This window comes from Hemiscyllium ocellatum, chromosome 1, assembly GCF_020745735.1.
Source record: "Hemiscyllium ocellatum isolate sHemOce1 chromosome 1, sHemOce1.pat.X.cur, whole genome shotgun sequence".
Lineage (NCBI taxonomy): Eukaryota > Metazoa > Chordata > Chondrichthyes > Orectolobiformes > Hemiscylliidae > Hemiscyllium > Hemiscyllium ocellatum.
The window spans coordinates 62,408,585-62,423,825 of NC_083401.1; the positions used below are offsets into that span (position 1 = coordinate 62,408,585).

Consider the following 15,241-nt stretch of genomic DNA (forward strand, 5'->3'; position numbering starts at 1 on the left):
GCTCACAACACCCTGCAGAGTGCAAGGCAATTGGTGCTGGGTGCTCAACTTCTTACAATTTATGTTAGTATCTTGGATGATGGAACTGAGTGTATTGTAGCCAAGTTTTCCTTTAATAAAGATAGACAGTAAAGCAAGTTGCAAGGAGGACATAAAGGCTTGGATGTTCACCTTCAATGTATACATGGCCAATGCATGCCATTTACCCGTCAGTACCTGCCCAAGATATTTTTAGTAGTAGAGCTGGGCTGACATTCAGGCAGCAATAGAGCAGGCAGGTAATGACAAAGGCAAGTTCAAAGACTCACCTTAGTTTCTTCTGGTCAGTAGCTGAACATGAGGCTCCCTAACACCTAATCCCTATGTCCAGCATACCTAACACCTAATCCCTATGTCCAGCATACCTAACACCTAACACCTAATCCCTATGTCCAGCATATCTCTTCATAGCTCCTGGAAATCCACATAGTTCTGAAGCCCATCCATCAACCCATAGTCTCATTACTCATGTTTGGTCCATATGATCCCATGAACCCTCCATGTCAATTTAACTGTTCTCAGTATCCCTCAAGCTCTATACCCCCACAATTTTACTAATCACCTACTTCCCCACCCCTCCTACCCCCATCATGCCCACTGATTCAGAATCTACTATGTACTGAGTTATTGGATGAAAATGGGCATTCTTTGAGATGCTTCTAAAACAATCAAAACGAACAGCCATTCAGAAACCACATCAAAAGTCTTCATTTTTTTCAGTTATTATAAATGGTCAAAATAAAGCTATTCAAAAATCTCTAAATTACATTACCTGTTGTAGCAGTCATAAGACTATCAAGATAAACAATCATAAGTTACATAGCAACTATGCTAACAATGCCTGCTGAGTGGAGTGCATTAGTTGGGACTTGTATATCAACATAGCATTTATAGTCTTCCATTACAAATCTATATAAATATAAAACCTCCAGAAGTGTAATGCATGAAACCCTCTGCAGTCTTTGAAAGAGCTCTGAAAGTTTAAAAAGCAGAACAGATAGCTGTGCAGAATTTCAATGACCTCCACCATCTGTTGAAGCACAAAAGCAGGCTAACAGATGTTCGACCAGCATATTGATGAAATGACTAAAACAGTGGAAAGTGACATTGTTCAGTAAGTAGCAATACTGTCCAATTCAATTCAGTGTGTATCAACTTACACAATTCTTGTTAATTTAATAATAATCATGTGTTAGTGAGAATAGATAGGGTCGATAAATAAATGACTGAGGAGATGGGGCAATGAGCAAGGATTTGGATTTCTGGATCACTGGCATCTTTTCTGGGACACAAAATACTTAGGGACCAATATCCTGGCAGGGAGATTTGCTGGCGCTATCCGAGACCTTTCAAACTAGTTGTTGGAGGATGGCAGGGAGATGGTAGAGGGGTCCTAAGTGAGAATAGAAAAACAGAAGAGGATGATTCTGAATTAAAAAAAGAGCAAATTAATTAGAAGAGACAGGCAAGAGCAAGCCAGAGAACAAGATAACTCTGAATTGAACTGCATTTATCTCTATGCAAGGTGTCTTGCAGGTAAGTCAGATGAACTCGGGCAGGGATGGGAACATGGAGTTGACATATCATAGCTATTACAGAAACAGGACTGAGGGAGGGACAGGACTGACAATTCAATGTTCCAGGATTTAGATGTGATAGGTAGGACAGAAAGGGAGACAAGAGAGGAAGGGTGTAGTGTTTTTGATTAGGGAAAACATTACTGCTGCACTTAGGATATTTCTGAGTGAAGCGATATAGATGGAACTCTGAAATAAGAAAGTGATGATCAGCTTTATGGGATAGTACTAAAAGTAGATTGTACTAAAGGCCCCCAGTTGTCAGAGGGAAATTGAGGAACAAATATGTAGAGAAAGCTCGTATATATCTAAAGTAGAGGATTTTAACTTTCCAAATATTTACTGGAACTGCCATAGTGTTAAAGGCTTGGATGGTGAGGAATTTGAGAGTCAGAGTCAAACAGCATGGAAACAGAAACTTCAGTCCAGCTTATCCGTGCCAACCAGACATCCCAATCTGTCCTAGTCCCATTTGCCAGCATTTTCCTCATGTCCCTCGAATCTAAACCAATGCCTTCTTGTTTTGGACTCCCCACACTAGGAATTCACTAGTGGATATTCACCCTATCCATACCCCTCATGATTTTATAAACCTCTCGAAGATCACCTCTCAACCTACGATGCTTTAGGGGAGAAAAGCCCCAGCCTATTCAGCCTCTCCCAACAACTCAAACTCTCCAGTCCTGGCAATGTTCTCATAAATCTTCTGTGCAAACCTTTCAAGCTTACCAACATCCTTCCTACTAAGCATAAGTGAGGATTGCAGATGCTGGAAATCACAGTCAAGATTAGAGTGGTGCTTGAAAAGCACAGCATGTCAGGCAGCATCCAAGGAGCAGGAAAATTGACATTTTAGGCAAAGGCCCTTCATCAGGAATGAATCACATCAATGTTCCTGCTCCAGCATTGGAGGGTGACTAATGTTGTGTGCTTATGTAAGAAAGGCTGTAAGGAGAAGCTTGGAAACATTAGACCTGTGCAACAGGCATCAATGAATGATAAGTTGTTGGAGGGGATACTGGGAGATAGGATTTACATGCATTTACAGAGCCAAGGACTGATCAGGGAAAGTCAGCATGGCTTTGTGCGTGGGAAATCATGTCTCACAAACTTGATTGAGGTTTTTGAGAATGTAACCAAAAAGATTGAGACAGAGGAATAGTCGTTGTGTACACGGACCAGAGTAAAGCTTTTGGCAAGAGTTCCACATGGTAGACTAATTCATAAAGTTAGATCATGTGGGATTCAGGGAGAGCTTGCCAGTTGGGTACAAAATTGGCTTGATGCTAGGAGACAGAGGATGATCGTCCAGGGTTGATTTTGGACTGGAGGCTTGTGATCAGTGGTGTTTCGCAGGGATTGGTGCTGGGTCTACATGGTTGTTTATCATTTACATGAATGATTTGGATGAGAATTTAGGAGGCATGGTCAGTAAATTTGTGGAACACACCAAAATTGGTGGTATCGTTGACAATGAAGAAGGTTATCTATGATTACAAAGGAATTTTAGAGTCATAGACATGTACAGCATGGAAACAGACCCTTTGGTCTAACTCGTCCACACCGACCAGGTATCCTAGATTAATCTAGTCCCATTTGCCAGCACTTGGCCCAAATCCTCTAAACCCTTCCTATTCATATGTCTTTCCAGATGCCTTTTAAATATTGTAATAGTAACAGCCCCCACCTCTTCTTCTGGCAGTTCATTCCGGACACCCACCACCCTCTGTGTGAAAAGGTTGCCCCTTAGGTCCCTTTTAAATCTTTCCCCTCTCACCCTAAACCTACGCCCTCTTATTCTGGACTCCCCTACCCCAGGTAAAAGACCTTACCTGTTTACTCTCTCCACGCCCCTCATCATTTTATAAACCTCTATAAGGTCACCGCCTCAGCCTCTGGCACTCCCGGGAAAACAGCCCCAGCCCATTCAGTCTCTCCCATATAGTGTTTTTTACAGCAGTAAAACTGTACCATTTTTTCGGTTTGTAGACTGTTAAGGAGCAAAGATGGTCTTTAGTAGATGTGTTCTTCCTGTCGGATGTGGGAGATTAGGAGAGTTTCCATGTTACTGATGATTATGTCTGAAGTACGTGTGTTTGGTTGCAAATCCTATCAGATTGCATTGACCTTTTAGAATGGCAGTTAGAGGCAATAAGGAATTTGCAGGAGCTGGGGTGGGGGGAGATGTTATGGGTGGCAGTTATAGGAAGGGAGCAAAACTACAGATACAGCCAGATAGATGGATTACCTCCAGGGGGGGTAGGAGAGGGAATCAGGTAGTGCAGGAGTCTCCTGTGGCTATCCCTGCCTAAAACAAGTGTGCTGTTTTGGAAAATGTAGGGGGCGATGGACTCTCAGGGGAATGTAGAACAGCCACTTTTCTGGTATTGAGACTGTAATGAGGGGTCTGACAGATTCCAAGCAATCGATTATGATTAGGGGACTGTCTAATCAGAAGCACAGACAGATGTTTCTGTGGCTGATAGTGAGAATCTTGTTCAATTGGGTTAATGGGCTGAAAGTGAGGTCTGCAGATGCTGGAGATCAGAGCTGAAAATGTGTTGCTGGAAAAGTGCAGCAGGTCAAGCAGCATCCAAGGAGCAGGAGAATCGATGTTTCAGGCATGAACCCTTCTTCAGGAATGAGGAAAGTGTGTCCAGCAGGCTAAGATAAAAGGTAGGGAGGAGGGACTTTGGGGAGGGGCATTGGAAATGCGATAGGTAGAAGGAGGTCAAGGTGAGGGTGATAGGCCAGAGTGGGGGAGGGGGCGGAGAGGTCAGGAAGAAGATTGCAGGTTAGGAAGGCGGTGCTGAGTTCAAGGGATTTGACTGAGACAAGGTGGGGGGAGGGGAAATGAGGAAACTGGAGAAATCTAGGTTCATCCCTTGTGGTTGGAGGGTTCCTAGGCGGAAGATGAGGCGCTCTTCTTCCAGCCGTCGTGTTGCTATGGTCTGGCGATGGAGGAGTCCAAGGACCTGCATGTCCTTGGTGGAGTGGGAGGGGGAGTTGAAATGTTGAGCCACGGGGTGGTTGGGTTGGTTGGTCCAGGCGTCCCAGAGGTGTTCCCTGAAACGTTCTGCAAGTAGGCGGCCTGTCTCCCCAATATAAAGGAGGCCACATCAGGTGCAACGGATGCAGTAAATGATGTGTGTGGAGATGCAGGTGAATTTGTGGCGGATATGGAAGGATCCCTTGGGGCCTTGGAGGGAAGTGAGGGGGGAGGTGTGGGCGCAAGTTTTGCATTTCTTGCGGTTGCAGGGGAAGGTGCTGGGAGTGGAGGTTGGGTTGGTGGGGTGTGTGGACCTGATGAGGGAGTCACGGAGGGAGTGGTCTTTCCGGAATGCTGATGGGGAGGGGAGAGAAATATATCCCTGGTGGTGGGGTCCGTTTGGAGGTGGCAGAAATGACGACGGATGATACGATGTATGTGGAGGTTGGTGGGGTGGTAGGTGAGAACCAGTGGGGTTCTGTCCTAGTGGCGATTGGAGGAGCTGGGCTCAAGGGCGGGGGAGCAGGAAGTGGAGGAGATGATGTGGAGGGCATCGTCGATCACATCTGGGGGTAAATTGCGATCTTTGAAGAAGGAGGCCATGTGGGTTGTACGGTATTGGAACTGGTCCTCCTGGGAGCAGATGCAGCGGAGACGAAGGAATTGGGAGTATGGGATGGCGTTTTTACAAGGGGCAGGGTGGAGGAGGTGTAGTCTAGGTAGCTGTGGGAGAGGAAGTTGAAACCTTTTCCTCCACTACATCGATGACTGTATTGGTGCTGCCTCATGCTCCCATGAGGAGGTTGAACAGTTCATCCACTTTATTACCAACACCTTCCACCCCGACCTCAAATTTACCTGGACCGTCTCAGACTCCTCCCTCCCATTCCTAGACCTTTCCATTTCTATCTCGGGCGACCGAATCAACACGGACATTTGCTACAAACCGACCGACTCCCACAGCTACCTAGACTACACCTCCTCCCACCCTGCCCCCTGTAAAAATGCCATCCCATATTCCCAATTCCTTCGTCTCCGCCGCATCTGCTCCTGGGAGGACCAGTTCCAATACCGACCAACCCAGATGGCCTCCTTCTTCAAAGACCGCGATTTCCCCCCAGACATGATCAACGATGGCTCCACCATATCTCCTCCACTTCCTGTTCCTCCGCCCTTAAGCCCCGCCCCTCCAATCGCCACCAGGACAGAACCCCACTGGTCCTCACTTACCACCTCACCAACCTCCATATACATCGTATCATCCGTCGTCATTTCCGCCACCTCCAAATGGACCCCACCACTAGAGATATATTTCTCTCCCCTCCCCTATCAGCGTTCCGGAAAGACCACTCCCTCCGTGACTCCCTCGTCAGGTCCACACCCCCACCAACCCAACCTCCACTCCCGGCACCTTCCCCTGCAACCGCAAGGAATGCAAAACTTGCGCCCACACCTCCCCTCCTTACTTCCCTCCAAGGCCCCAAGATCCTTCCATATCTGCCACAAATTTACCTGCACCTCCACACACATGATTTACTGCATCCGCTGCACCTGATGTGGCCTCCTCTATATTGGGGAGATAGGCCCCCTACTTGTTGAATGTTTCAGGGAACACCTGTGGGATGCCTGGACCAACCAACCCAACCACCCCGTGGCTCAACACTTCAACTCCCCCTCCCACTCCACCAAGGACATGCAGGTCCTTGGACTCCTCCATTGCCAGACCATAGCAACACGACGGCTGGAGGAAGAGCGCCTCATCTTCCGCCTAGGAACCCTCCAACCACAAGGGATGAACCTAGATTTCTCCAGTTTCCTCATTTCCTCTCCCCCCACCTTGTCTCAGTCAAATCCCTTGAACTCAGCACCGCCTTCCTAACCTGCAATCTTCTTCCTGACCTCTCCGCCCCCACACCCACTCCAGCCTATCACCCTCACCTTGACCTCCTTCCACCTATCGCATTTCCAACGCCACTCCCCCAAGCCTTAATTGGCTGAAGACTGGCAGATGGAATTTAATCAGAATAAATACGAGGTATTGCATTTCGGTAAAACAAATATAGACAGGGCTTATACAACTAATGGTGGGGTCCTGGGTAGTGTTGTCGACCAGAGAGACCTGGGGATTCAGGTGCACTGCTCTTTGAAAGTCGCATCACAGGTAGACAGGATGGTTAAAAAGGCGTTTCGCTCACTTGCCTCCAATGTTTAGATCATTGAGTATGGGGTTAGAATGTCATGTTGAGGTTATACAGGATGTTGAGGCTACTTTGAAGTACTGTGTACAGTCCTGGTTGCCCTGCCATAGGAAGGATATTATTAAATTGGAGAAGTTTCAGAAAAGATTTATCAGAATATTGTCAGGACTGGATGTTCAGAGTTATAAAGGCCGAGACCTTTTACACTAGAATGTAGGAGGTTGAGGGGTGACCTTACAGAGGTTTATAAAATCATTTGGGGCTTGGATCAAATGAACAACAAAGGGTTTTTTCCCCCTAGGGTGGGGAAGTTCAATATTAGGGGCATAGTTTTAAGGTGAAAGGAGAAAGATTTAAAAGGGACCGGAGGGCAATATTTTCACACAGAGAGTGGTTGGTATCTGGAATGAACTGCCAGAGGAAGTGGTTGATACATTTGAGACTTTTGGACAGGTACATGAGTAGAAAGGTTGAGAGGGATATAGGCCAAATACAGGCATGTGGGACTAATTTTGTTTGTGAAACTTGGTTGACATGGACGATTGGACCAAAGCATTTGTTTCCATGAACTATGAGTCTATGACTCGATCATGATCTATTTGTCTTGCAGATAGGAACAGATACACTTTTGATTCGTAAGGGAGTCAAAGATTATAAGGAGAAGGCAGCAGAAAGGGGTTGTGAAACTTATCAACCATGATCGAATGGCAAAGTAGACTCGAGGGCTGAAAGACCTATTTCTGTTCCTATTTCTTATGCGTTATGGTTTTCCAAATATAATCCTATCATTAATCACTTCTAAAAACATATCTGACTTAACACACACTATTAAATTATGAAGTGAAGTTGACAACACTTTCTGAATTTTCTTGCAAAACCTAGTTGGTCATGGCTCTCTCTGAAATGGTGTGAACCACATTGTTACCTGCCAAAATTAACCTGACTCCATGCAAGTGATTGTATTGGGGGTGGGGGGTGGGGTGTGAGGGGAGATGTCGTGCTTAAAATATGTACACCACAATGGAGTGGAGCTAGCAAGTTTGGGAGTACTGCTATGACACTCACTAGGCACCCTTGTCCCTTGCTGTTAAAATGCCACACAACAAAAATGGTGCAGAAATCAAGGGATTAGGACCCAACTGACATCTTTAATCCTCAGTGCCCTGGTATGGACATGAATGAATGCATGAAAATCTCGCTCTGCTAGTCAGTCTGCTAAGATATTTAGGTAGGTTAAGTAAGCAGGTTAAAACAAAAAGGATGATGTAATATAACGTGGGTCACCCATTTTGGCAAGAAGGATTGAAAACCAGAATATTATTGAATTAGAAAAGAGTACACTGGTACAGAGGTTTAAGTACTCTTGGACATGAATTACAAAAAATGGTAGGATTCAAGTACAGGAAATGAAATGTTGACCTTCGTTGCAAGAGGTTTTGGACTGTAAAGTTAGGGAGGCCTTGCTGCAACTGTAATTGGACATTGGTGAGTCCACAATTGGAATACTGCATACAATTATAGTTTCATCTTATTTTTTGATGGGGTTTGAGGAGGAGGAAGACAGTGAAGTTACACTTCATTCAAAGATTCAATTGACTGGTTGTTAGATGAGTTGGTTGTCTTAACATTAAATGTATGTCTATGTTGACCAGAATTGAGAAGAATAAAAGGTGATTTTATTGAAAAATATAAGGTTTTTGAGGGATCTTTACAAGGAAGATGCAGAGGGTATGTTTGAGCACCTTTTTCTTGAAGAATCTAGAACAAGAGAGCACAGTTTAAAAATGAGGGATCATTAGATTTAAGATGGGGATATGGATAAAATTTCTTCTCAGAAGTAGTTAACCTGTGATATTATCTTTCCCAGAGAGGATTGGAAGTTAGGTCATTGTATAAATTCAAGGTTGAGTTATTTAGAAGTTTGGTCAACAACAGATTTGTGGATGAGAGAGTACAGGCAAAAACGTGACTTGATCTTACTGAATTGATTGGTTCGATGCCATAGCAGAGGGTATTTAAGAGTCAATCACATGACTGTGTATCTTGGGTCATATATAGGCTCGATCAGGTGAGGATGACAGATTTCTTTCCCTAAAGTGAATTGGATAGTTTTTTGTAAAAAAGAACAATTGACATTAGATGAGCTTTTAATTACAGATTTTTATTGAATTCAAATTTCATGTCTCATGGCTCCACTACATAAACTTTGGTGGGTGGTGACTGTCCTGGTATTCCTCCTACATCTGATTGGACCTTGTTCCCAATTTTACATTTAATCTGTGTCCCATTCCCCTGTCAAATTAGTTTAAAACTTCTCCAGTAGCACAAGCAAACATTTTTTGCAAAAGTTTGCTTTCCCAAAATGTAACACCTTGCATTTATCTAAATTAAACTCCATCTGCCACTCCTTAGCCCGTTGGCCCATCTGATCAAGATCCCGTTGAAATCTGAGGTAACCTTCTTTGCTATTCATTACACCTCTAGTTTTGGTGTCATCTGCAAACTTACTAACTGTACCTCCAATGTTCACATCCAAATCATTTAAATAAATGACAAAAAGTAGTGGGCCCAACACCGAACCTTGTGGCATACCATTGGTTACAGGCCTCCAGTCTGAAAAGCAACCCTCCACCAGCATTCTCTGTCTTCTACCTTCGAGCCATTTCTGTATCCAAATGGTTAGTTCTCCCTGTATTCCATGAGATCTAACCTTGCTAACCAATCTCCCGGCTTGCCACTCAGAATGAGACCTATTTATTCCCACTTTCTGTTTCCTGTGTGTCAACCATTTCTCAAACCATGCCAATATCTTACTTCCATCTCACGTGTTTTGATTTTCCCCACTAATCTCTAAAGAGAGACCGTTTCAGAAACCATCTGAAAATTTATCAATTAGTTCTCCCTTTTCTATTAGACTTGTTGCATCCTCACAGAACTCCATTTGATTTGTTTAGCATGATTCACCTTTCAAACCCATGCTGACTCTTTCAAATCTTGTTGATGCTTTAAAACCCCACTACCTATGTTAGGCTATTGGTTTGTAATTTTTTTTCTCTCCCCCCTCCCCACTGCCTTCACTACTCTGGGATGGAGATTATCAGGCTTTTTAACCTCATTAATTTCCCTAGCACCATTTTCTTACCAATACTAATCTTCTTCAGTTGTGTTCCCTCACTAGTCCTTTGGTCCCCTAACATTTCTGGAAGGTATTACTGCCCTATTTTGTGAAGATAGAGCCAAGGTATGTATTCATTTTTTCTAGTCTTTTATATGTCTTTCCTTTGTACTTAACACTATCCCTAATTTATTTTGTAAGCCATAGTTGAACCACATGCCTTTCTTTTATTTTTGTGCCAGACAGGAATGAATAACTTATTGTAATTCATGCACATATTCCTTTGAATATCAGCCATTGACTATCCACCATTGACTTGCAAAAACTCTAAAAAATCTGCACAATCCAGGAAATCCTAAAAATATTGTTAGTTTAGTTTGTCCAATTTGTAGATAAATTAAAGTCTCCCAATGATTACTGTTGTACCTTTACTACTTGCCTCTCTGATCTCTTGTTTAATGCTTGCCCTTTCACCTTCACTACTGTTTGAAAACTGTAGACACTCTAACACCATTCTCAGACCCTTTGCGTTTGTTATTTCTTCCCATACAGATTCCACATGATTTTCTAAGCCAATTCCTTCCTCACTATTGCCTTGTAAATTCTTCAGTAACAATGCTTCCCCACCGCCTTTCACTTTTTGTCTATCTATGCTAAATTCTGAATACCCAAGTGTTCAGTTCCCATCTTTGGGCACTTAGCAGCCATGTCTCTGTAATTACCACTATATCATAAACATCTATATCAATTTGTGCAGCTAATTCATCTACCTTATTGTAAATACTCCACGCACTAAGATATAAAGCCTTTAGACATGTCTTTTTGATTTGATTGAATGAGTGAATTTGTGATAAATTAAAAGATTAGAGAATGGCAATGATAATCACATTATGATTGCAAAAATAATAAATAGGCAACTAAAAACTATGTACATGATTTGACAATCTATTCATAAGAAAACAGATGAAAACAACTCAACTTCAATAAATGTGTATGAATTGATAACCATTATAGATACTGCTGCAAGATAACTAAGGTTTGGAACCTGAATGATCAAACAATACATGACATTTCAGATGACCAGGTAGTGAAGAAAATAGGGCAGAGGAGAAGCTTTGTAAATTAATGATGGTATGAGTACAATAGAGAGCAATGACATAGTCTAGAGATCAAGATATAAAGTTAATTTGGGTATTAATACAAAATAGCACACTAAAGATTTGTCCCCATGTAGATATTCCTTTTGCCTTACGTCACGTCTTGAATCATGATGTCACTTCAGGAACTCTCCCTCTGAATTCAGTGAAGGTTCCACCATTTCTGATCCTGCCCTGCTCTGACTGAACTCAACCCACTCCTTTCCTCTCCTGCTCCTGTTGAGCTCAATCAGGGCTGTGTTCTTCTGGTTTTTAGCAAAAGCTCTGAGGTTAATAGTTTACTTAGTGGAATATGGCATTTAAAGGTGCGTTCACTAATCTTATGGCACTGCATCCAGTACCTTGAGGTTGCACATACCATTGGTATGCGTGGCTGTTCCCACTGCCTTCTCACTGTGTGTTTGGCTTCCTGATTCCCTATGGAAATAGGATGTTCTACTGCTTTCCACCTCCTCTACAGGGTGGAACTGCAGTACAGTTTTGGAAGGGGAAAGTTGGGGGTTCATTTACTCCCATGTTCAGCTAATTTTCATACTTTCTCTGATCAAATTCACTCATCCACAATGCATCTCCCCAAACTCAGTGCTAATAAGTAGCAATATTGAGTCCTTTGCTAATGCATGTAGCCAATCAACAGTGCTATTAATATGGCATACATGCAGAAATCATTTATGAACAGGTAATGTGGAGATATTTGTTGATCAGATTTCTCATTGACAGCAATTCAAAAAAAAAGTTGCCTTCACCTTTTGTTCTTTCTGATTTTGAATTATCAAGTCTCTCCCAATGCCTTCAACTTAAAAACAATGTCTTACTTCTCTTTCTTTTGTTTTATGCTGTGATGAGATCAAAGAGATGATATGAATGCTTTATGTTACAGAGTTACAACACGGCCCTGTGGATACACCTTGGCAAATGTTCTGGTATTTAAGAAAGTTCGTGTTTTATTAGGCCTGGACCAATGTACTAAGTGCTTTACAGGAGCGGCACCCATTACCAAAGAAACACTGGAATTCTTCCTAAGTCTTCGCATCCCAATTTTTGAGCTTTATGGAATGAGCGAGAGTACTGGTCCACACACTGTCTCTCATCAAGACTTCTTTCGAATTACAAGGTCTGTCAAAACTAGTGTAATTACAATTATTCACATCTAAATTCATGCAGATAGAACAGTTGTTTGATTCATACAGGACTTGTATACATTAAATAATTGTTCATCTTGTCAATGAGGAAACTTTAAAGATTTACACCATATCTATCTTATCCATACAGTACACCTTTCCTATATTTCCCTATGGCTTAAATCACAGCTTTTATGTTACATTGCACTTAAGGGTCAACATCTACACTACTTTGTAGTCTGCTCAGAATTAGGATCTGTCTTCTTAAGGTTGTTTATGCGAATGATAGGTCAAAAACTCCATTGATTATCGATATCCATTTCTGCTTATATCGAACATGACTTTTTTGGGCTTTACAAAAAATTCCAAATGTACAATTAAGTTAGTAATCTGTTGCACTACATCAATTGAGATCAATGGTAGTTGTTCAATCTCCAAATCAGAAGATTGTGATTTCAAGGACTACGCTCGGAAACATAGTCCAAATTGGCATTTCAGTGATGCATCATTAACTGCTATCTTTGGATGGACGTAGAACATAGAATAGTACAGCACAGGAATGTGCCCTTCGGCCCATGATGTTATGCTGAACATGATGCCAAATTGAATTAATCCCTTCTGCCCTGCCATCCTTGGTCCATATTCTTGCATATTTATGAGCTTTTCTAAAAGCCCCTTAAATACCCCTATGCCATCTGCCTCGACCACCATCCCTGGTGTTCCACATTCCTACCACTCTGTGTTTAAAAAAAGTCCCTCACATCTGATTTGGATGTGAGCATAAGCGATACAGTTAGAAAGTTTGCAGATGACACCAAAATTGGAGGTGTAATGGACAGCGAAGAGGGTTACCTCAGATTACAACAGGATCTTGACCAGATGGGCTAATGGGCTGAGAAGCAGCCGATGGAATTTAATTCAGGTAAATGCCAGGTGCTGCATTTTGGGAAAGCCAATCTAAGCAAGACATATACACTTAATGTTAAGGTCATAGGGAGTGTTGCTGAACAAAGAGACCTTGGAGTGCAGGTTCATGGTTCCTTGAAAGTAGAGTCACAGGTAGATAGGATAGCAAAGAAGGTGTTTGGTATGCTTTCTTTTATTGGTCAGGGTATTGAGTACAGGAGTTGGGAGGTCATGTTGCGGCTATACAGGACATTGGTTAGGCCACTGTTGGAAAATTGTGTGCAATTCTGGTCTCCTTCCTGTCAGAAAGATGTTATGAAACTTGAAAGGGATCAGAAAAGATTTTCAAGAATGTTGCCAGGGTTGGAGGATTTGAGCTATAGGGAGAGGCTGAACAGGCTGGGGGTGTTTTTCCTGGAGCGTTGGAGGCTGAGGGGTGACCTTATAGAAGTTTACAAAATTATGAGGGGCATGGATAGGGTAAATAGGCAAAGTCTTTTCCTATGGTCAGGGAGTCCAGAACTAGAGGGCATTGTTTTAGGATGAGAGGGGAAAGATATAAAAGAGATCTACGGGTCAACTGTTTCACACAGAGGGTGGTACAGGTATGGAATGAGCTGCCAGAGGAAGTGGTGGAGGCTGGTACAATTGCAACATTTAAGAGGCATTTGGATGGGTATATGAATAGGAAGGGTTTGGAAGGATATGGGCCGGGTGCTGGCCGGTGGGACTAGATTGGGTTGGGATATCTGGTCGGTATTGACAGGTTGGACCGAAGAGTCTGTTTCCATGCTGTACATCTCTATGACTCTATGAACTTTCCCCTGCTCAGCTTAAATGCATGCCCCCTGGTATTAGACATTTCAACTCTGGGGGAAAACGATTCTGACCATCAACCCACTTCATGCAATTCATAATTTTATAGAATTTAGCAGGTCTTCCCTCAGCCTCTGCCACTCCAGAGAAAACAACCCGAGTTTTTCTAGTCTCTCATTACAGCTCATAACTTCTTCTGTACCTTCTCCAAAGCCTCCACATCTTTCCTGAAATGTGGTGACCAGAATTAGTCAGAAATCCCATACAACAAAATAATTTGAATGCAAGACATTCTTAGCTAATCAGGCAGCATCTGTGTGGAGGTACAGAGTCAATATCATTAGAGTTGGGAAAGATGTCAAGGCTGTGACAGATTTTGGACAAGTACAGAGGCAACAAAAGAGGGGAGGCAAGAAAGAACAAAGAGAACTGCTCATTTATAAGACTGTAACAGGAACAGGAGTAGACCATTTAGCTCCTTAAGCCTGCTCTGCCATTTAACAGGATTATTGTTGACCTGACTTCCTTGCTGTTTCCCTGTAATTCTTGATTCCCCGACTGATCAAGAATCTATCTCAGCCTTCATAATACACAAGGACTCTGCCCTCCTAGATCTCTGTGACAAGGAGCTCCAAAGACTTACAACCAATTGAGAAGAAATTCCTCCTTGAATCAGTCTTAAATTGGTGCCCACTTATTCTGAGATGATGCCCTCTGATCTGAGCTATTGTGTTATAGCTATCTTTGCTAACTCACTCACCAGCTCGCGATATTTACTAGATATCGTGTTTTCAATTATCCATTCATTCATACCTCTCTTATTAACACACTCACAAGCCCTCTATATTTATTGAGTACCACGCTCCCTTTTCGTTCATTCATAACTGTGAGAAGCGAAGCTCACTGTTCAATAATTTCAGTCCGAGTCAAATACTGAAGCAGTCTTTATTCATACGTTCTTGCAAGCCCGGGTGGCCACAAAGTAAGCACACTTCTGAATAATTTTATTGCGCATCTATATAGTTTTCTATGAGCATCCCTGTACCTCCCCTTTTACCTCATATGTGACAGTTGTATTGCTCTGTGCATCTGCTAATCTAATCGGCTTACCACATCTGTCTGAGGCCTGTTGTTAGCATGCAACCCCCCCACCCCATCTTGATAGCTGGGTCTTATTACTTTTGCTGACGCAACACTGGGTTTTATTTGGTTATCTTGTTCATACTAACTCCCTGTGTGCATGACAATTGCAACTGTCATGTCAATACATCTGTTTCTACCAGTCGACCACCTCTCTTTTCGGTTAGTTATTTCTTGGTATAC

At 42.8% G+C, this 15,241-nt stretch overlaps 1 protein-coding gene across 1 annotated transcript in view; it reads left to right on the forward strand.

Moving 5' to 3' along the window:
• Positions 1-15,241, forward strand: part of LOC132826833 (long-chain-fatty-acid--CoA ligase ACSBG2-like) — a 91,558-nt gene that overhangs the window by 38,154 nt on the left and 38,163 nt on the right. The window contains exon 9 of the mRNA XM_060843477.1: positions 11,956-12,189. Within this exon, the coding sequence (XP_060699460.1) occupies positions 11,956-12,189 (234 nt within the window). The remainder of the gene's footprint in view (positions 1-11,955; positions 12,190-15,241) is intronic.